Raw genomic sequence first — 23,469 nt, forward strand, 5'->3', positions numbered from 1 at the left:
TAGATGCTCCGTTCAGAACAACATAAAGCTTTACTTGCTTCTTTCACAGCTGCAGTAACGTTCATCGTTCCCGAGAAATAGTTCAGCACGTTGATAATGAGGTGTTTCTCCTTCCGGCTAAAACACTCTCCTTATTTATGGCGTTTCACGTTAGCAGATCCTGCTTCAGCTTTGGCTTCCATTTAATGGGATATTCTAAAAAGATGAAATCAAATAACGGTTCTACAAGAACACTCAAAGTTACCTTGTATATAAAGTACGAGATGGAGGCGTTCTTAAAAGAACGATTTGATTTTTAAAGCAATGAGACAATAAAATGTGTTAAATACGAAAGACAAAAACGAACCACACACGTAATGACAATACAAGAAGATTTGACGTTATATTTTGTTTTAAAGCTTAAATTCAATCATATATAAGTTTGGCATCATTGCGGTAAGGAATAAGGATAGCGTTATTGAAGAATGACGCAAATTAGTAAAGGAGGGATATAGTCCATAAGACCCCATACTGCATACTAAGGTGCGAATGCTCTATAGTGGTTTTTTCACTTATTCATTTTCGAACCAATAATCGCATTATCCTTTCCCATATGACTAGTTTGACGTCTGTCAATAATTGATTAATTTGGTGAATTTCTTGTTCGTTAAATTGTCCTACCGAATTACACTCGAGGTTTGTATTTAAACCGAGTAAATTTGGGTTGTGGCAATTCAAATCTGTTTCCTTTTAGCAATTGAACTCGAAAAACTGTCAACCTAAAAATGCTCCACCTGCGGTGTCGCATTTTTATTAGTTGACAGTTTTTCTCGTCTAATTGCTAGGCAACAGATTTTCATTACCTAAACAACCCAAATTTACTCGGTAAAATACAAACCTCTTGTGCAATTATAAGTGAAAATACTTGACAAATAACTGAATCGTCTTGTGCCATTTTTGAAATTATTTTCCAATATAATGATCGAATCAGCTTGTCCTATGGACACCCTTAATTTTTAGATCCTGGAAAAAGATAATAATGCTACCAAAGATTATCTACCTGTATGATTCAACTGGGTAATAACTAGGTACCTAATGGGTAACAACTACCTATGAAGAAACAGATTAAATTTGTGGCATCTGTGCATGGAATCTAATAATTATGTTTCATAATCCATAAATTAGTCTCTTGAAATTGCGCATTAAAAGAACGGCTGCAATGCAGATTAGGAACTCCTTTTGCTCGAATAGCAACCGCGACTATGAAGGTTTCAATTCGTGATTTCCCAAACATTTAATTTAAATTGCATTCACGATTCGCTATTTCCCTACAACAAAAGGATTTTGAAGTCGTAAAAAAGTTTAAATTCTCGCATTACAACAGTATATATCTCACCCGCGTGTTCGTTTTTCGAACTGGTTTCCACGTAGCATACGACACTGACGAATGAGCGAATAGAAACGACTCATTCATCTTTTGTCATTTTGTTTTATGCGTTTTAAGTAAATAAACCATATATTTCCTTTCTTATTTGACTAAGCGCAATACGACTCAATTTAAATATTTTCTTTTTATCTTGGATATCTTTTCATGATTACAAAACGAAATTATTTTAGTTATAGGAAACAATATGCGTACCTACTACACAAGTAAATTCAAAAATCAGTTTAAATAGTAGGTATATTATTATACGAGCATATAAAGAGTGCATATAGACACGAGGTGAAGCATGCAACAATAATTTTTCCGAGTGCCATAATCGCCTTTATATGCAAGTAAAATAGCCTATTTTATCTACGACTATTTAATTAAATATAAAATACGGGACCTGAATGAGTTTGACACGTGGCGCGGCAGCACAATGTGAATGTATGTCTATGGTTTCTGTCCGTGGACGGCTTGACGCTACTTAACCTCAAATCTAATTCAATGTATCGCAATGTACCTAAGCGGCGAACTAAATATGAAATTTATCTTATTAAGTCCCTAGAAGTCATTAATTCAACGCGTAATTACCTTCAGGTAAGATTATGTTAATGTAAATGGTTGTCATTCATTTTTCATTGTTTTAGATTGTTACATAACCTATGGAGATAAGGTGGTTATTTTAATTTATTTTGATGTACAATTTGTATGGTACAACTATTGTGTAAATCTGATTCCGATGTATCAATTATGGCTGCAGAAATTGTTACACAGCGTTCAAATGGAATACAATATTTTGTTTCGCATACATAATCTAATTTTTCAAAGACTTCGTTACGCTTCTCCGACCTGCATCCAACAACTTTCTTCCTCTTTAAGAAACGAAGTTTAAGTGATGATGAAAGCATAGTTTTATAGCAAATTTAAGGGCAAGAGGTGTTTTATTAGTTAACGTACATATTATAGCCATCGATTTAAGCAATTTGGTCAATGCCTATATGTAACACCGGTTACGAATTATCAATCCTTAATATAAATCATGCAAAACGGTAATTATTTATATTAGTGCTACGACAATTTGTAAGCTTTAGTGTCAACGAGTTTACAATATGTTATTTTTTAGTATCATGACACAATTTCGACAACAATACTACATATTTTGTACGAAACATATTTCTCCTCGTAAAAGGTCGAAACTTATAGATTATACCTAACAATAATCTTCGATTTGGGGCTTCCGGTAATCCATTATGCTACAAATAATTCCTTGTAAATATGAGTTTTTATATACCTATAACTCTTGCCAGGAAAGGTTGCCGGTCACAGCACACCTTGTGTCGATCTACAGACTACAATCTATGTTACTCTTAAGATGCGACGACTTCCTGAATAGGATCGTGTCATTTTTGACCGAAAAGTCTTTTTGTTCAACATTGTCATGATACTATCCCGGAAGTCGCTCACATCTTTAGAAAAACATAGGTTGTAGATCGGGATCAAGTGTTCTGTGACCGGCAATCTTTTCTGGCGAGAGGTAACTTACCTATTTCTCTTACCATCAAGGGTATCAAGACTCTTTACTTAAGTACAGGGAGATCAATAATCATATGCTGCGCCGCTCTTATAAAATATCACATTAGTAATCATTTGCTGCAACCAGGTATATGTGTACCAATACAAAACATAACCTATAATTTTACAAACCAAAACCATGATTTGTGATTCTTATTCGAATACTTTCGTCCCTTTCAAAACGGCTTTTTTCAAGACTACCAGTTTCTTTCGAATATTTACAAGGTGGGTAAATTACTTGTAAATTACAAACAAACGTTTTTTTAGTTGTAGCGTGTAATAGGCAATAGGTTTACTCCGACAAGCCTTTTACTTTAGAAGAGAATAAGATGCGTTTGCTGTCCTGTTTCCGTAATGGGACTAAAGACGAAAGTGGAGTTTGGGAGTACTCGATACGTTTGTGTATACAGGAGTTTCGATAAACGATTGTCAACCATGACGAGGATTACAACAATATACGCCGAAATGCTCATCGTCTACTTGAGCGGTTTAACATACCGGAAGTCTTGCTTCTGGGAAGTCACTTGGCCGCTTAGTGATTGCTAATAAGGAGGTTGTAAAAGACGTTTTTGCTCGTCTTGAGCAAAGTCGGAAAAAGCAGCTGCGACAATTTGTCCCACTCATACGGAACGTGTGACGCTATTGCCTGGAGAAAATTGTACTTCTATCCTTTAAAGTAACCGTGTTACAAGAACTCATCGTCCAGACTTGCAAAGCCGTCTAAATTATTGCATGCAACTTTACGAGATGGCAACGTATTCGAAATCGTTTACACACCATTGTCGAATTCCGGGCAGGTATAGAAGCTGCCGTTTGAAACATTACGCAACAGCACTTGCATGCCGGCTTCGAAAACATGAAGAAAAGAGTGAATCCATGTCTTAATAATGGTGGCGAGTTATAGTGTGCATGTAATTTACCCAATTACTTTGATATTAACGAGTTGTAAAAGAAATAAAATCGTTTCAATTTTTGTAGTAATTTGTTATTCGTGTAGTTCCACATAATTTGGAAACTTACAAGATCGTTGATTTAGGTTAAATATGGTTAAACGTCAAAAGTTTACTTTAAGGTTATGTTTTAGTATTGGTGCACCAGGCCTGTTGCGGCAAATGATTACTAACGTCATAATTTATTGAAGCGGCGCAGCAACTCAATATTGATCGCACTGTACATGTTGCTGCAGGTTATATGTTGATTATTAAAGATTGATCGATTGTCGTAACTACGTGTGTCGTGTAGTTTAGGTCTCCCTCAATTTTTGTAATATTCCATGTAACGTTATGAATAGTCATTGTTACGTTCACGTTTTACTGTATTCCAGCTATGTTTTTACCAAATGAGTAAACGCTACCTTTGTAACGCTTTTGTGTTTTCTCGTAATTCAAGGATATAGTATAAGCATGAAAACTGAGTACAATAGTAAACACGATGTTAAAAGGCCTCCGTAGTGAAACACAATCTATTTAATGACAAACTTTACAAGTTTTTAATTGTAGCTTGAGGGCAAATGCTTTATGGCTGTAAGAATATAATTTGCAAAACGGCACGTATAAAAAGGTCGGAGGAGATTCGTCTTTTCCCGACACTAAATGTCCAGGGAAGCAAGACAAAATGTAATAATGAGTTAGGCGTCAACCTAAGGTGTGCCGTCATCTGCTAGATTTTGAACGGAAAATATTTCGTTTCTGATTAACCCACATTTTGAGTATGCGGTCAGTTTTCCGTTCACAAAGCAACGAAGTTGTTAACTGAGGGAATTTCACTCTGAGCCATTAAAATGGAAATGTCGCCAAAAGAGATACAAAATTACACAACTCTCTTATCCATACAAATTACTACACGGAAGCGCCTTCAATCCCTATGATTTGACACAAATCGACTTTTACGTTCCACCATATTTTATCTGTGCACGTGTCTCCTTTTCTATACTCTTCACGCGTACAACTTGACTTGTTTTCCTAACTATTGTGGATATGCAGTGCCTTTATAAATTCTATATATGCTTCATTTCATGTTACTGTCTTTCGTGTCAGCATCCATGGCGCAACACGCACATTTTATTTTCGTGAACTCCCACACAATTATCATAGCCTATACAATCATTGTTTATTATTCAGTGCTACAATCTTCCATCCCCTTGCATATGACTAAACTGTTTATTCCAAATGGGGTTATATTTCATTTTCTAAAAAAACACCAGCCCATCTATAAGCATGCCAGATAAAGGAAATGACAGTTGGTTATCATAGATATCATTGAAATAAAAGACTGAGGTAGGAGGGTTACATACATATAACCACAGAGTAAGGGTACTCTTTGGTTCTATACTACTCCGGTATTTACCTGACGAATTAGGAAAACTGCAGGAAAACATAATTCGGAGTTTATTAGAAACACATGAAGGCTTATGAACTCGTTCACAATTATCCGTATTACTTTGCTCCGGGTAGGAAATTTATATGCAATTTACTGCAGTCGTTCAGTTGATTTAAGCAATTAATTCACGATTCATATAAAATAGAATTTTAACTCTTGCCGAAAGCAGATTCTGGTAAACTATTATCTTAAAGTGTCTCTAGATAACAGTCACCCGAACCATCACTTGCTTACAAATGAGATCACAAATGCTCGTCTAAATAGATGTAGAACGATAGGAGAAAGAGCTATAGAAGAACTGAGACACTTAGAACTCCATGAAGCAAATTTTGCAGATTTGTCTAAAATAGTTCGAGGCAGGCTTGTAAAAGCTCAAATAAATGAGCGTTGGAGTGACCAGTGGAGGGCATCTGACACATTTTTGAGGAGGGTCAAGCCGAGCCTAGGACCACTGTTTCTTGTTAATGCGAATCGTTCCGCTTTGATAAAACTATATAGACTCCGGCTTGGCCATACTGCCTTGACACATGGTTTTTTGTTGGCCGGTGAAGATCGTCCTCATTGCGTAAGGTGTGATGTAAACCTAACACCGGAGCATATAGTTTGTGTTTGTCCAGAATACCAAGATGCGCGTAACCTCTATCAAATAAGTGACATATGGGAAGGGAATTTTAGCTCTGTACATAAATGCTCAGAAGTACTGCGATTTCTAAGCACCATAAATGTGATAAGTAAACTGTGATAAAATGTTTGTAATATGTCCTATGACTGTACGTTTGAGCTGAAAATCTGTGATATATATGTAATGCATACTAGCATCTTAAAACTGTGCTATCTTAGCTGCTATAAGTAGGAAATAGATCGGCAAATGGTCTTAGGCCGGATGTCCACCGCATCGGAACGACCAAGATCGGTGCGATTTGAATCGCTCGATAAAGATCGCGCGCGTGTGCTCCTATTGAAGCCTGTCCACAGGCTCGATTTTTGTCGGGACCGATCGAAATCGCAACCGACTATTTTCGCCCGACCCGACGTTCTTGAACGATTTGTCGGCAGTCGTGTGTCATAATAATCAAAAGTGCTGGTAATCTTTTTTCTACCGTCACACATCTTCTGTAATTGGTGTCCCTTTTGGAAATTAATGGTCGAGCAATGTCAGCCAAAGGAAAAAAACTACTCTTGGACATACGATACATACATTTAAATTTGTGTTCATGATTCGCAAGTTCATGGGCACAAATGAAAGCACCTCTGTATCTTTTATTAGTTATGTACGGAAGAACCCAATAACTGTGGTGGTGAATTATCTTTTGCCTGTGGTGCAAAAGCATGACAACTGCTTCACTTAACATTTTATTTAATGTCAACTGTCAACCCGATAAAAATCGTTCGAAAGGCGATCTTCCTATGGACATGAATTGCCAATTTTAGTCGGCCCGATCAATCTGGATACGACTACAGTTGAACCGATCTTCGTCGCCCCGATTCGGTGAACATCCGGCCTTAGAAGCCGAAGCCTCAGGTGGGGTTTTAGCGAGGGTTTTAGTGGGTATGCCCAAATAATGGAAGAGTCCCACACTACTCCAGACCTCCATCTGGAGTGTGCGTAATGCATTTCCCCCCCCCCAAAAAAAAAAGGTTGTAAATTTTTTAAGAATTAAAAAAATGTGCTATTTAATTGTTTGCGTTTTGTCCGTCCGTCCGGGCCCACTTCTGCCATTTCGAACTACTTCTAGGGGAATGGTCCTAGAGTCCTGGAATTTATATACCTATACCTTGAAGGTGTACCAGACGGCCATCAAATTTCGCTATCTAAAAGGGGGGCCCCCCATGAATTATTTCCTGAGATGCGGTTTTTGAATGTAAATCGTGCATAACTTTTACATACGACAACCAATTGGTCTCAGATTTTGCATACGCATGCCTTTAGTGGTACCAAGTGAAACTTTAGAAAATGGGGGGGGGGGGGGGGCCACATGTTCTACCTTTCATGGTATTCTAATGAAAGGTCTCATCGAAATAAATTGGTTTGTACAAACTATAACTTTCCCGTGCGACTCTTTTTCGAGATCAGTTTGCGACGGGGTCCGAGGGGGGGGAGTTAAACATTAATTTTATCTCTCATTGTATTCTACTTAAAGGTTTCAACGAAAGGAACCGTTTTCTACCAACTACTGCCCTTCTTTCTGTTCTCTTATCAAAGTACGGGGTGGAGGGGGAGGGGGAGAGTGGAACTAGTTTTATCCTTCATGGTACTCTAATGAAAGGTCTCAACGAAAGGAATTAATTTCTACCAACCATACCCCTCCTCCTCGACCTCTCATCGTGATAGGGTATATTCCCTTATACCTCAAGAACGGATTGTCGGAAGAGGTACTCACAAAGGGCGATTCAGACAGACAAACAGAAGCTATTTCGGTTTAAAAAAATGCGCTTTATCTGCACAAGAGTGCACAATTCATACTTGTTTATACTTCTTTGATATTTTGACGAGATCTTTGAATTGGTAACTTATGATCACCTACATGTATGTTAATTTGAGCAGATAGACACCCCAACACACTATTTAAATGAAATTTGATACATATGCACAAAATTTATTTATGGATGCACATGCACCCAACTGCTTAGTACAACTGTTCAACTAGATCTTAAGACAAATTCACCGGAAACGTGTGAAGGGTTATCCGTTTTGCGTCCGTTGATTTCACCGGTCCGTTAAAAAAACGGATCGTGTGAAAGGTCTCTAAGGAATTAGGAGCTTATATATGAGTCGTGTTCGTTTCTCCTGATTCAATCGATTTAAGTAACAAAAGTGATCGTACGGCGCTCGTTTTCGTTTTAATTAGTACACCTCCACCACTGAAAAATATTACTTCAAAGTGAACGTAGTAATTATTAGCTAGGATCACGGTCGTATACAGATCTGGAAACTCGAGGATGTTTCCTATATGAGAAGTGAGGCTCTTACGCGTCGCCGTCACGTAGTACAGTACCATAAAGTCGTTACTGGTGGAGCATGAGTCGAGGGATGTGCTGTATAGTAGCGACACCCGGCAACGCCGCAAAGTGAGTGACAACCTCGACAGAGCGGGAAAATGTAAGGTCGTCGGCCGATGCAATATGACATGTGTACTTGTAAATGTTAATTGTACATGTAATGTGTGATGTAGTTAATAAATGGAATGTTATATCGCGAGTAAGTAAGTAATGTACTGATCCAGGTTACAACAAATTGGCGACGAGTCGGATAATTTTCTTTCAAAGAAAAAGTGCGGGTGAAGGTGCAACGTGCAAGTCAAAGGTCGTGTTCGTGTTAGATTAGAATTAGAAGGAACGTTATAAAATGGCGAATTTGGTGGGCTCAATTGAACAGTTCGACGAGAAGAATAAGGGCGATTTTGTGTCGTATATGGAAAGGATGGAACAATTCTTCTTAATAAATGACTCATTATCAACAAAGCAATCCGCGTTATTTATCACCTTAGCTGGCCCCCAGGTGTACAGCACATTGAAAAATTTAATTGCGCCAGAAGACCCCACAAAAAAGTCGTTTAAAGAAATTAAAGAAGCGTTACTTAAGCATTACGCACCCACGAAGTCTGAAACGGCAGAAAGGTTTGAATTTTATAAAGCTACCCAAAATCCAGAACAGTCAGTGTCGCAGTTCATTATGCACATAAGGAAACTAGCAAATAGTTGTAATTTTGGGTCGTTCTTGGATCAGGCATTACGAGATAAATTGGTCTGTGGGATAAGCAGTGAACAAACGCAGCGGCGGTTGTTATGTGAAAAGGATCTTACGTTTTCAAAGGCGTGTCAGATGGCGATTGCAATAGAGTCGGCAGAGAACCAGGCAAAAGCGCTAAAAGGTGGTTTGGTAGAGAAAGTTACGGATCATGTGTCGGAGTCCAGTCGTAGAAGTGTGTCAAGTCAGTGGCGTCCCAAAGGTCGTGGTCAGCCCAGTATGTCAAGCACAAGTCAGCCCCGGCAGTCCGGTCGAGGGAAGTGTCGTCATTGTGGAAGGTTCCATGATGAATCCAGATGTCGTGCGAGGGATTGGAAATGTTTCACATGCAATAGGCAAGGTCATACGTCAGTCGTCTGTTGGAAAAAAAATGGTGTCAAGTGCGTCAACGAAGAGGAGCAAGAGACGTCTACAGAAGAAGATGAAATAAATAAGATAAGTACACTTGTATGCAATAATGTAAAGTCAGTCAACAGTTCTGCGTTGTTAAAAGAAATGTTAGTTAATGATAAGCCAGTATTAATGGAAGTTGATACCGGAGCGTCAGTTACAGTCATGTCAAGTGAAAAATTTAATAAACTTTTCCCTTTGTTAACTTTAGCTGAGCATAAGGCGAAGCTTAGGGGTGTATCAGGACAAGAATTGAATGTATTAGGTCAAGTAATTGTGGATGTAAAATTAAGCAGTCAAGATAAAAATGTATTTAGATTACCGTTAATCATCATTGATAATGAATGTAGGTATACACTGTTAGGAAGATCCTGGTTGGATATTTTGTATCCTGATTGGAAAAATTGTATTGCTAATATTAACCCTAATGTGTCAGAATTGTATGTCGAGAGATTTAAGAAAGATTTTAATACTGTGTTTGATGTTGACAGGTTATCCTTCATAAAGGATGTACGAGTAAAGCTAGTGCTAAAGGAGAACGCAGTTCCCATTTTCCATGCCCCTTACCGAATTCCCTACTCAATTAAGGAAGCTGTGGAGATGGAATTGAAGGAGATGTTGGAATCTGGAGTTTTGGAGAAAACCAAGTATTCTGAATGGGCGAGTCCAATTGTGGTAGTCCCGAGGAAATCGAGTAAGAAAATAAGAATTTGTGTCGACTTTAAAGTAACCTTAAATCCTAATTTAAAAACGGAGCATTATCCTTTACCATTATGTGAGGATATTTTTAATACAGTATCCAAAGGCAAATACTTTACTACATTAGATTTGTCGAATGCATACCTGCAGCTGCAAGTCAGTCCGGAAAGTAGAGAATTGCTTACTATAAATACCCATTTGGGTTTATTTCGATTTACCAGATTACCGTTTGGAATTACGTCTGCACCAGCTATTTTTCAGTCAGTAATGGACAATATTTTAAAAGATATTCCATCATGCGCGTGCTACATTGATGATATCATCATATCGGGTCAAACAATTGATGAATGCAGGGACAATGTCAGGAAAGTACTTGAAAAATTGCAGTTACATAATGTCAAGGTTAATTTGAGTAAATGTCACTTCTTTCAAGAAAGCATTGAGTGTCTTGGTCATGTAATCGATGGAAACGGTATACGTCCGATGAAGGCAAAAATTGATGAAATTTGTTCGAAAAAACCACCTACGGATTTAACTCAACTGAGATCATTTCTGGGATTACTCAATTATTATAATAAATTTTTACCTATGGCCTCAAGCGAACTAAAATTATTGTATGACTTAGAAAGGAAAAATATTCCCTTTGTTTGGACTAACGAACACCAACGAGTGTTTGAAAAATGTAAAAATATGATTGTAAATAGTAACTTTTTAGTGCATTATGATGTCAAGAAACCCATAGTAATTGCAGTGGATGCTTCACAGTATGGAGTAGGAGCTGTAATGTCTCACCTAAGTGATGGCGTCGAGCATCCAATAATGTTTGCATCTAGTACCTTAAGTAATAGAGAGAAAAATTATGCACAAATCCAAAAAGAAGCCTTGGCGATAATGTTTGCTGTTAGGAAATTCCATAAGTATATTTATGGACGGAAATTCACGCTAATTACCGATCACCTACCACTAAGAACAATATTAAATGTCAAGACGGGTATTCCAACGTTGGCCACGTCAAGATTACAAAGATGGGCGTTAGAATTATCCGCATATGACTACGAAATCAAATACAAAAAAGGTAATGAGAATGCAAATGCTGATTTCTTTAGTAGATTACCTTCGGAAAGCATTTTAAATGAGGATGTGCTATCATTCTCAGAATTTAACGAGATACCATTATCAGTTACTGATGTTAGCATGTCTACAAAGAAGGATAAGGTAATAGCTCGTGTTTTAGAATATACCAAAAAAGGATGGCCAGATAAATTACCAGATTTAGGATTGAAGGATTATTTTTCAAAACGTCATGAGTTAAATATTGAAAATGAATGTTTATTATGGGGAAATCGTCTTGTTATTCCATTTGATCTTCGAGAAAAGGTGTTGGAAATACTTCATAGCCAACATATAGGAATTGCAAGGATGAAAATGCTTGCAAGAAGCGAAGTATGGTGGCCTAGTATGGACCTACATATTGAAGAACATGTTAAACGATGCGAAATGTGTCAACTACATCAAAACAAACCCATTGATGTACCGTACACACCGTGGTCGAAAACATCTAAATCCTGGAAGAGATTACACATTGACTTCTTACAATTTAAGCAATATCATTTCTTAATTGTTGTGGATAGTCATAGTAAATGGTTAGACATCTATTTAATGAAACATGGAACGGATTCTTCAAAAACGATTGAAAAATTGCGTCAAAGTTTTTTGCATTTTGGAATTCCAGAAGAGATTGTTTCAGATAATGGTCCTCCATTTTCAGGAGAAGAATACAAGAAATTTTGTTCATCCAATGGAATAAACTGTTTGCTAACTCCACCACTACATGCGTGTTCGAATGGTTTAGCTGAAAAAAATGTGCAAACAGTCAAACAAGCGTTACGAAAGTCCTTATTAAACCCGAACAACAGTACGAAATCAATTCAATTAATTTTGGACAATTTCATATTTAAGCATAGGAATACACCATCAGTATCAACCGGAATTAGCCCAGCATCCATTATGTTAAAGCAACAGCCGAGAACAAAATTGACAATGTTAAAAACAAAATTATCAAGTACACTGAAAGAGAGGGAAGAGAAAGTAAAGATTTATGAAGATAGGAGAAGAACTAAGTTGCGAGAATTTGTTGAAAATGAAAAAGTGTTAGCCTATATTATTCAAGGGAGGAAGCCTGTGTGGATGGAAGGAGTAGTTATGCAGCGAGTCAGTGCAGTTACATATCTAATTAAATTAAACGGGAATATAAGACTAATGCACGCTGATCATTTGAAGAAATCGTACATATCAGAAAACATTACGTTGCCTTATGAAGACTTACCAGACATCCTAATACCTACCGCACACGTTGCCTTATGAAGACTTACCAGACATCCTAATACCTACCGCACAAGAGAAGCCATCAGAACCATTGATCGCACAACCATCTACGTCTGTACCTAAACCCACTGTACAACCTTCGCTACCCTTATCACATCCTGTCCCACTGCGTAGATCAGCTCGAGAAATAAAAGCTCCCTCAAAGTTAAATTTGTAATGTAGATGTTTTGTCTTATTTTTAGAAGGGAGAAATGCTGTATAGTAGCGACACCCGGCAACGCCGCAAAGGGAGTGACAACCTCGACAGACGGAATGTAAGGTCGTCGGCCGATGCAATATGACATGTGTACTTGTAAATGTTAATTGTACATGTAATGTGTGATGTAGTTAATAAATGGAATGTTATATCGCGAGTAAGCAAGTAATGTACTGATCCAGGTTACAACAAATNTGGGTCGGAAATCTAAAATAAGGGTGCCAGAGCCAAATTTACCTTCTGGAATTTCGCGCCTGTAGTTAGGCAACCCAACCGGCCGGCGGTGCACACGGAGCGATCTCAGGCGGCGATGTGTGGCTGACACTTGATCAGAATTTTGTTTAAACCCACGAAATCCCGTCTGCAACGACGCGTATCAAGTGAATAAACACTATGGCACGTTTTACTAACACGGAATACGCGGACATGCACTTCATGTACGGATTGGCAAATGGTAACGCACGAGCTGCACGACGAGCGTACGCTGAGCGGTATCCAAACCGTCAGTTACCCTGCAGACAGGTCTTTCAAGAAGTTCACTTCCGACTGTGCGAGACAGGGCAATTGCAGGTAAGCTGACGGAGGCTTAACTTTACACACAGATTCGTGATGCACATCGATACTTGGGTCATTTAAGCACCCATTTCGAAAAGTTTGTTTGTTTACACCGACCTCCTCCTATTTCGCAGCCCACTAGCGCCCGTGATCGCGATCGCCCGTTGGTAAATGCCTTAGAGGAGGATGTGTTGGAACGTTTCGAGGCAAACCCGCGTACTAGCACTCGACTTGTAGCAGATCAGGTGGGTTGTAGTCAACACACAGTGTGGAACATCGCCAACAACAACAACTTACACCCCTATAAGTTTAAGAAAGTGCAAGAGTTACGGCCGGGTGACCATGAAAGGAGGCTGGAATTCTGCAACTTAGTCGTCCAGGAGGAAGAAGCTAATCCGAACTTTCTGAGGAGCGTGCTAGTTACTGACGAGAAAGGATTCTCAAGAGAGGGGACCTTCAATCCTCGTAACAGCCACTACTGGGCGGAGCACAATCCTCATGAAACGTTTACGCGAGGATACCAGGACAAGTTTTCTTTAAACGTTTGGGCTGGCATCCTGGGGGACAACCTACTGGGGCCTTACATCCTCCCTCCGCGTCTAAATGCCCATAATTACCTGATTTTCCTGCGCGAGGTGCTACCAGAACTTTTAATGGATGTTCCAGTGAACTTGTACTGGGACCACTGGTTCCAGCACGATGGGTGCCCTGCTCACTACGGGCGGCAGGTGAGGGAACACTTGGACCAAACCTATCCGGACAGATGGATCGGCCGTGGAGGTGCGGTGGAGTGGCCTGCCCGCTCGCCCGACATCGCCCCATTAGATTTTTACTTGTGGGGTGTGATGGAAGCGCACGTCTACGAGACTCCCGTCGAATCCGAAGAGGACTTAATTGCGCGCGTCGTCATGGCCGGAGAGGCTGTTCGCCAGGACATAGGAGTCTTCACGCGAGTTCGAGGGGAGTGGTTGGCTAGATGTAGGAAGTGCATTGAGAACAACGGTGGCCACGTTGAACACTTGTAAACGTTATTGCTTTTGACTGTCGTTTTCCCTCCTTCCCTCCCATGTCGCTTCCTCGCGCTAACTCGCTCTGCATCGCTCCGCGCGAAACGTCGGTCGGTTGGGTTGCCTACATACAGGCGTGAAATTCCAGAAGATAAATTTGGTTCTGGCGCCCTTATTTTGGATTTCCGACCCCAAGTGTCCTATATGAAAAGACTTCCCCTAGGCACCCCCTATACGCTCCCAAACGATGGCAGGTACTATAGGAATCACCCTGTATACAGATCTGGAAACTCGAGGATGTTTCCTATATGAGAAGTGAGGCTCTTACGCGTCGCCGATCACGTAGTACAGTACCATAAAGTCGTTACTGGTGGAGCATGAGTCGAGGGATGTTCTTTGACAACTGTCATGGCTGACTTGTAACTGTAAACACAAGGACTACCGCAGAGTAAAAATAAAGATCTGAGTGGACTACCGCCGCCTTGAACTTCTACGGCTACGCAAAAATAAAACCGCTGCTTTGAGAAAAATGAGGAACATGGCTTGTAATTATAGACGGCTGTGATAGATTGCTATTTTTGACCTCTCTAAATTCAATTCGGAATTATCAGAAGCTTTACAATGATTTATATGACTTCTGCTATAAAATAAAGTTTTGTACTATACACGACGATAAAGGGAAACTAACCATCTCGTGAAAGTTAATTCTCTCACTTGTGAATTAACATCTTTCACTCAATGGTTAAAACATCCTTTATCGTCTTTTATAATAAATAACTATAAATTGCTTGTGGTTAGATTGTTCTACCCAACACCCTACTTAATTTCTCAATCTGCGATATGCTATCTTATGCGTCGTTGGGGTCATACCCATAGTTGCCTCCAATTATTGTCTCCAATCACTTTCTGAAAAAAACGCTAACATTATTGATGTGACATTGCTTGTTTACTTGAATCAATTCAAAGACATGGATACGGACAGTGAAAGTAATTGCTGTAGGCGTGATTTTCCTACATAGGTGCATTTAATATGCCTCTCCGAAAATTGCGGTCTAAACGACAAGAATTAACCTAGCAACATAAAAGTCCCGTTAAATTAGGTAGGAAAGGTAAACGAGCACTGCTAAGTAGACAGTGGTATAAATTTTTAAAAGAAAAACGGGACTTTCCTTCTCATTTCTTCCTCCTTTAGTAGGTTTCTCATGCGCAACGGGTTTGTAAAAACCTAATTCTTATTCTTAATTACACCAAAACCAAATTGGATGTCGCCCTTTTTGCACAACAATCACATGTGGAGGATGCAATTCATTTGTATGCAAACACTCCTCTCAAATCTTTACCGTTAGGTCCTATATACACGGCCGATGTGAATGTGAAACAAGAACTTAATTTTATCAAACGTATTTTCAGCTTGAACGAATATTATCATTACTACTACTTTGTCTTTTAATTTATTGAGTTGGTGTTAATTTAGCCTAGTTGCCTTCCAATATTTCCTCCTGCGACGTTAAAAATCCATAAAAGCAATTTACGTTGCGTGTACACTTTAATGAATCGGAAAGTTTTTATTGCCTTCATTATCAGATACATTTAATGGTGAGAACATAATTTTGAATGTTAACGTGACCGATGCTTGCTCCAGTTGTAAGTTAAAATCAAATCGAATAAACCGATACAACGAAATATCGAAGGATCCGCAGTATTACAATCATACTTTTAACGACAATTTATTTTAATCTTACAGAATACATTTTACACATGCATCAAATTCATGTCTTGGGCATTGAGATAATGCTCTTGATCTTTTTCCCAACGATCTTGGTGCATAAATAACGTATTTAATTATACAACAAAATTATTGCGGTTGAATTTACCTACTTAAAGTGAGCATGCAGGCTTAATATGCCCTTTTTTCTTGCAAGCCATACAAACTGCATTTCTGAAAAAACATTGTTGGCTGGAATGGTTGGCTTTACCGTAACATTTGCAGGACGTTTCCAAAGAGGAACAACTGGAGGGCACTGCTGTCGTTTTGTTGTATTTCCGCTCTCCGCCATGTTGGTAACAACGTCTATGGTACACCGATGGGGGAGTTGACCTTCGGGGATTCGAAGCGTTTGGTTTTTGAAGACCACGTTGTATTTTGCGTCTTATCCATTTAACTTCTTTTTCGGCTCTTTCCATATTTGTTGATAACTCCACTGCTTTTGCGTATGTTAAGTATGTTTCCGCGAATAAACATTGTTTAATTACGTCACTTTTAAGCCCGTACACTAATTGGTTCCGTAAATTTTCTTCTAAATTGGATCTAAAATTACCCGTTTTAGCTAAACTTTTTAATTCAGTGACATACTCGAATCGTCTCGGGAAATAATACCGCTCGGCTAAGAAAATCACTTCTCCGCCTTTTATTTCAATTTTTTTTGGTTTCAAGTGAAACATGGCTACAAGTTATGCATGCGTAAAAAACCGAAACCTGCTTACTCGATTCAAAATTAAAATGGACTAGCTAGGAAATGAACCTATACCACAGAGTAACTGACAGTGTTAATCTTATCATGAACAAAATATTTATGAGGATTAGTGGATGATTCACAAGAAAAAGGGGTTGTAATGAAGAATAGTGGTGCCTAAAGTATCGCCTTTCGTTTTCCAAGCCGGCATAGCTAGAAAATTGAGTTTAACTTCTAGCAGTGTTGAAACTCAGAACCGAAAAAAAACCATAAAAATCTTAAAAAATTGTAGATTCCGGTTCTCGGTAATTTTTTGAAGGGTTCTGTTTCTGATCCCTAAATCAAATCTAAGAAAAAAACTCAAATTAAGGAAATTGGTTGTGACATCATTCATTTAATAATTTCACCAGTTTGCGTTGACAAAAAACGACACTCTTTTGCTAGTAATGTGATAGCAATTTAATATATCAAATATATATATATATATCTACCAAGGCGGGTTGTTATTTAAAAAAATGCCCCCTTTGACTATGTGGAAATACATTTTCACCCTGTATATTAACATAACAAAGTGAATTTAGTTGAATGTTTTGAGAAATGGGAAAAAAGTGAAACGATCCACGGACCGCATTAAGGGCGCAATTCGCAATCTGCTCATGGGACGTTGATCATTTTTTCAAGGGTGAGCCAAGGAGAGCCGAGCAATACTACGGGTGGCCTCTGGGCCCACTCCCTCTGGGGGCGCCACAAGAAAAGATTCTTCAAAGTTCGGTTTAATATCTGCCTGCTGGTCAATGGCAACTCTTAAAATTTCGAATTTTACCATATTGACATTTACGAAGTTCAAAAACTAAAGGAATTTTGATCCTACAATCAGGTATAACACATACAGGGTGATTCAAATTGGAGGGCTACCATGGGGATTTCGGGAACTGTAAGAGATAGGTAGGTAGTTTAAATTTGGTAAAGTTGCGTATTTTGATGCTTAACAAAATGCAGTTTTGAAACTTCCGAAATTCCGACTACTTTCGGAGATATCCGGAAAAAGCCGAAGTGTTTACTGAAGTTATTTAAAAATGTATTTCGAAATAAATGATACATTATTATGGCCACTTTTATCCCTCTACAAGATGCTAGTTTAAAATTTTAAATCCGACGTTTCGTCTCCGGTTGACAATTATCAACTTTGTTTCTCAAAAACGGTGAACATATTCTCTGCGCAGTTATGCTTGGGTATGACGCATCGCTGGTAGTGCTCAAAACTTACATGTGTTTTCATACCTATACCTTCTTACCTCACGTATCATACACAATTCAATTTCAATTTAATTTATTTGCAAAATATGTTATCACTTAATTGATAACATATGAAAATTGAAATTTTATAATAAAAAAGATGTAAACTCTGATTTATTATATTTAGGTATAATTAAATAACTATTTACTTTTCCTATTTTTCCTAATGATAGCGAAGGTGTACGGTAAAATATACCAAAAAAATCTTTGTCGCTAGCGTTGTCGTTAGCCGTACATTTTTTTTTTTCAAGAAACATGGAACGTGAATATTTTTGTTTCAATAGACAAATTTAAGACTCTTGTAAATTTGTTATCCTAAAGGATGGTGATTAACGCCAAAGAGGCAAATGAATAAACAAATTAAGATTTCAGAGCGTGAAGCTGCATATATTAGTAGCACTTAAGACCATACACCAAATTTGCGAGGGTAAATTAAGGGGTTATGTCTACATTTATAACAACGCTATAAAACTCCCTTACGTAAACCTCTGGGGATTTTATGTATGGGCAAGGCATTTAGTGGCACCTCCTTTACATAAAATGGCTCGTAATATTAAGCTTCTACAAATTTCTAATGCTTATTCTTGCTTTACGTATGGAATTTTGTCCCTTATGAATGATGTTGAACGTCACGCGATAAAATATCACAAAAACTATCGGCAAAAAGTAGTGTTTGGTAGAGTTGATGTGTCTTTTCACACGCAGGTTAATTGTAGGAGGAAATTTAATTTCCAGGTACCTATACAATATTTTAGTAGAATTTAATGGAAATTGTGAAGATTCAATAAAGACCATTAGACTTTAAATCCACTGTGCACTGAAATGCATTGGGGAATTTTCAACAACTTCATTAAAAGTCGTGCAATTTCATGACATGTAACGCGTTTTGTAAAATTAAGTTTGAGTTTGATAAACAGTTAGCAACTTTAAGTTCCTTGCACGGTGCAAAGTAATCCATTTTTACGTGTTTACAACATATGGTGGCATCAGGAAAATTTAATAACAATTCTTTTGAATAGCACTGTTATAGGTAAATGGTATATATAACGTGTCAACAGGAGAATTGTCCAATACATCGCCACTATTTCTTCATAAGTTGAAGCAAACATAGCAAAAATGGAGTACAATCATGGACTAAAATCCAAGAACTGCAGCTTCTAACAAAATGGGAAAGAAAATTGCTTACAACCGCCTACAGCTAGCAATCTCTTTTGATAGATGTCGCTTTTCGCGCGTTTTTGAAAAAAAGTAGCGCTTATATATTCACTTTGACTGTTCGGTCGGTCGGTTGATGGACTGCAAAGGTTTTTCAAGTATAACTCTGGAAGGAATTTTGCTGGTGGATAAAGTGAATTTGATTGGAATACATTGACAAAATGATAATGAAGGAGGATCGAAAGGAATAGAAAGCAAGAATGTTTCAAAAAGACGAAGAGGACGGGAAAAGGGGCTTGGTCAAGCTTTTTAATTAGCAAGACAGTCAGTCTTGGTACAGTTGTTATAGACGAAACTGTAGTTGGTGTTCTAGAGATTTTAATCGTCGTTATTAAAGTGAATAGTCTAGTTCGTGTTAACTCCAACTGTTCACGTTGTAGCGATCCCTAGCAACACAGTATAAAAAGCGTTTATTTTAGACTCTACGTATATTGTTACCGTTAACCGATTTTAGTAAAAACTCGTTTTAACTAGCTAAAACTCGAATTAACTTTAGACATTTGTTAAGACGGGTATTTACTAGTAAAAACGCGATGCACCTGCAGTGTTCAGTAAATAGCCGAATTTTATTAAACTTTGTTTTGTATTTCGGTTTTTGACTGATCAGGTCCTAGTTTCGCCCGTCAATTTACTAAAACTAGTTTTAACGGAAAAATACAGTAAGAAGCCGAATGTCGGTAATGAGGCATTTACATAAGTTAATTTTCGCCGTGCGATTAATCGCTTCACACATTTCCTCACAAAGCCGCATCGCCAACCCATTTACACAGTTGACTAAAATCGCAAGCGAATAGACCAAAAACACAACTTCATGCGGCGGGCGATCCTCTGCAACTGACCATTTTCACGGTCGATTTTAGTGACCAGCCGCATGCTGCCCGTCCTCGCACGGCCAAAGTCGGATGCTAGTCTACTTTGGAACAACCGTTTTTCTGGGATTTATTTTCTCCATTACGAAGCACTATTATTGTTGTTTATGGTTTATTACTTGTTGAAAACCCCGGTCATTTTTGAAGCAATTTGACAGATGGCTCCATCTATTAATGGATTTTTTCGGTCACTAAAAAAGAGGCGGTTTATGGAAAATGTGAAAGTAGTCTCTTCCCCTTTCGAGTGATGATGTGGTCAATGCTAGCCAACGGCTGATATGGAAAAGGCGTTCGAAGTTAATCGGCGGTCGCTAACAATGAGAAAGAGAAAGAAAATGTACACAATTTACAAAATTGTACTCTAACTGTTAATAATAATTAATAAAAAAGAAAATTAGTCTCAAGTTTTCTTCAATTGAATTATAAAATTTCTAAGTAAGGAGTGGTAGAAAAAGTATAGTGTGCACTACGTGCGGGAAAACTTTAAACTAAAAAAGTCTACGTCAAGCACTAGATACACAATATACTATTATAGCTAAAGGTATCTCGCTCGTGTGGTTTGTTTATATTGACACAATTCGTAGGTATTTGTTTGGTTCTGATGGTTCTGTTCGCTTTTTTCACCTTCTATGGCAACCCTTTATTTTAGATAAAGGAATAAAATTACAAATTGCTATTATTTTGCAGCGTAAAAACTGTTGGCCCCAATAAGAAATGTAATTTGATTGATGAAGAAACAAAATTATCAAATTGTTATCAATTTTAATTGAAATCGTAGTTGCAGGTAAGTTAAGCAAAATTGTGGTATCCTATATATCATATGATAAAATATACTTTCAAGGTTCAATAGAAATGAAAGTGAATTTCCAATAAGGAATATCAGAGCTTCTATTGATACTATACAAAATGAATGTAAACGCAAATCAGATTTCCAATGAAAAAAGTCTTTTAATACACCTTCGTAAGTGGCGTCAAAATTTCATTCACCTATACATCAACTTGGTTGCTTAAAACTTTGATGTTCACTTCGTTCGACTGATCTTTTAGGACTCTCTTTGTAAAATCCCGACATCATATCAAACATCAAGACGTAGGTACACGTAGACCCGATAACAAAAAATAATAACAACGGAATAGGATTACGTACTTAACGAAAATGTCAAAGAATGGAGTACGCTGTAACATTTCGTAAAACTTTTTATATTCAAAGGTAATAGAATTTTGATAATAACTTTGATCTAAAAGCTCTAAAAGCTGGCACTGGGGGAAACAAGAACTAAAACTGTGAGACTCTATGCATACGCACATGATCAAAGGGACTGGGACTAATCCATTACAACAAAAAATTGAATTTATGTCATTAGTTTGCGAATCATTTTTCAAATGTATTAAATATTTATCATGCTCTCACTCAAAAAATAAAGAACCGAAAAGAATGCACACTATTGACATAGTTATCTTTGTTAAAAATTACTGCAGTAATAAAAAGAAGCATTATGTAAACAAAACTGCGACTTTGGTTTAATAATTCAATAGTTTAACTTCTGAAGTCAGTGACATAATCCCATGAGAAGAATTTTAACTCGAAGAGGAGTATGTTCACATATTAAACCGATTTCCAAACTTTCAAGTTTTATCAAACGGATAACCAGTTTATACGCGTAGAATACGTATCAATCAAGGCATTATCGCTTGTACAAACTTTAAATATTTAGCTTAATTGTTATGTCTGAACGTTTAATATGAAGCATTTTCCTAGGAAACGATCCAATATGTAACATATGTAACATTTTTCGATGAATACGTAAGGAAGTGTCCAAAAAGAGCAAGTTTAAGATGGATATAATGTCGATTAAAAAGTGACGTTTGTCAAAAGTAATAAAAGTACGGGATCACAGGAATAATTTTTAACAAGTTTTGAAGAGTTTCGGACACTGAGAGGGCATATAGGATTTTAAAGAAACTTTGTTGAAACAAAAGTTGGTTTCTAACTTTTAGGGTTCGACACCATTAATAATTTTTTGTCGATGAGAATTATACATTCACCAATTTATTCCGAATTTAATGAAGAGTGGTAAACGTTTATCTGAGTTACCAATAATAATTATTGCTACAATGGAAACTTACTGCGTTACTTCGTTATAGGTAATATTCCGATATAATACCTATAGATATAGAGCATAATGTATTGTAGAGCTAATCTCGATTGTAAGTAATAGCAAAGAGTGGGTTACTCTTTGGTAATAGTTACCTACTTATAAAAAATCTGTCAGTTTCAAATATAGTATTGATTAGCACCAAATGAAACGCCGTCTTCCCTCCAATCTTATATAAGTACTTATTTCTTTTTGTTTGACAAAGCGTATAGGTATACCCACGAGGAACCGCGACCTAATAAAACCTCCTTTTCATTTTGTCATTGTAGAATAAGCCTGTAAAGAAATTTTCATCTTGAAATGAAAAGCCATATGAAATTTACGTAAATATTATTTAGCAAATGTTGGCTTGAATGGTGATGTTTAAATAAAGGAAAACGTTTGCAATACCACGTCGTGTAACAAGGGAAAATTCTGCAGATTATCCCAAAATTTGCTTAAATGTTAAATTCTTTCTATGACCACATGGATTTTGATCAAAACATGTCAAAATTGTTATTTATGCACCAAGATCGTTGGGAAAAAGACCAAGAGCATTATCCCAATGACCAAAATATGAATTTGATATATTTTTGGCGATCGCATGGATTTTGATCAAAACATGTCAAAATCGTTATTCTTGTAATGAGGTCGCTGGGAAAAAGACCAAGATGATTGGGAACAAGATTAAGACCATTATCTCAATGTTCAAGATATGAATTTGATGCATAAAATGTAGTTTGTAAGATCCGTAATAAATGGTCGTTAAAGAGTGGTATTTATTATTTATTGGCTTTTAGCATGCGCAGTGTCAAAAATTTGGTTTAACGCATGTGCAATGCTAACTTTTTATTTATGAAGATATTTAAATGAAACTTTGTATGTAAAACTACGAATATATGTAAAAGATTCACTAACGGTATAGAGGATTAGGGGTATTACACCCCTTAATTAAACACTATACGACAATTTACAATGGGCGTTTATTGAACAGTAACAATGGCTCGATACATTGCTCTATTTCTCGACCGTCTTTCTTGGATGTCGCGTACGAAGTCTCCATATGTGGGCCGCGCTCCTTCGCGCAGCCCTTGGTATAATAAAGCTGCCTTAGCGAGCCGTAGTAAAACGTGATGTTTTCATGTTTCACGAAGTTCCGCTTATA

At 37.5% G+C, this 23,469-nt stretch overlaps 1 protein-coding gene across 4 annotated transcripts; it reads left to right on the forward strand.

Moving 5' to 3' along the window:
• The first annotated feature begins 8,457 nt into the window (after positions 1–8,457).
• Positions 8,458–12,931, forward strand: LOC116165587 (uncharacterized protein K02A2.6-like). 4 transcript variants are annotated; one of them, XM_031480151.1, is made up of 3 exons: positions 8,458–11,268; positions 11,428–12,524; positions 12,571–12,931. In XM_031480151.1, the coding sequence occupies exons 1-3, from the start codon at positions 8,703–8,705 to the stop codon at positions 12,733–12,735; spliced, it is 3,828 nt and encodes a 1,275-aa protein (XP_031336011.1). In that variant the 5' UTR covers positions 8,458–8,702; the 3' UTR covers positions 12,736–12,931. The 4 variants fall into 4 exon arrangements, with proteins under 4 accessions (XP_031336011.1, XP_031336012.1, XP_031336010.1 ...); XM_031480152.1 differs by having other exon boundaries at positions 8,458–10,188; positions 10,909–12,524; XM_031480150.1 differs by having other exon boundaries at positions 8,458–12,524.
• Positions 12,932–23,469: the final 10,538 nt, after the last annotated feature.

The sequence above is a fragment of the Photinus pyralis genome, unplaced genomic scaffold (assembly GCF_008802855.1).
Source record: "Photinus pyralis isolate 1611_PpyrPB1 unplaced genomic scaffold, Ppyr1.3 Ppyr1.4_LG3a, whole genome shotgun sequence".
Lineage (NCBI taxonomy): Eukaryota > Metazoa > Arthropoda > Insecta > Coleoptera > Lampyridae > Photinus > Photinus pyralis.

Bases quoted from the DNA above. Each gene is read 5' to 3' on its own strand.
- LOC116165587 (XM_031480150.1), top strand. From the start codon at position 8,703: ATGGCGAATTTGGTGGGCTCAATTGAACAGTTCGACGAGAAGAATAAG. The intron at 12,525-12,570 runs ATCCTAATACCT...GACTTACCAGAC, and splicing joins CTTATGAAGACTTACCAGAC to ATCCTAATACCTACCGCACA.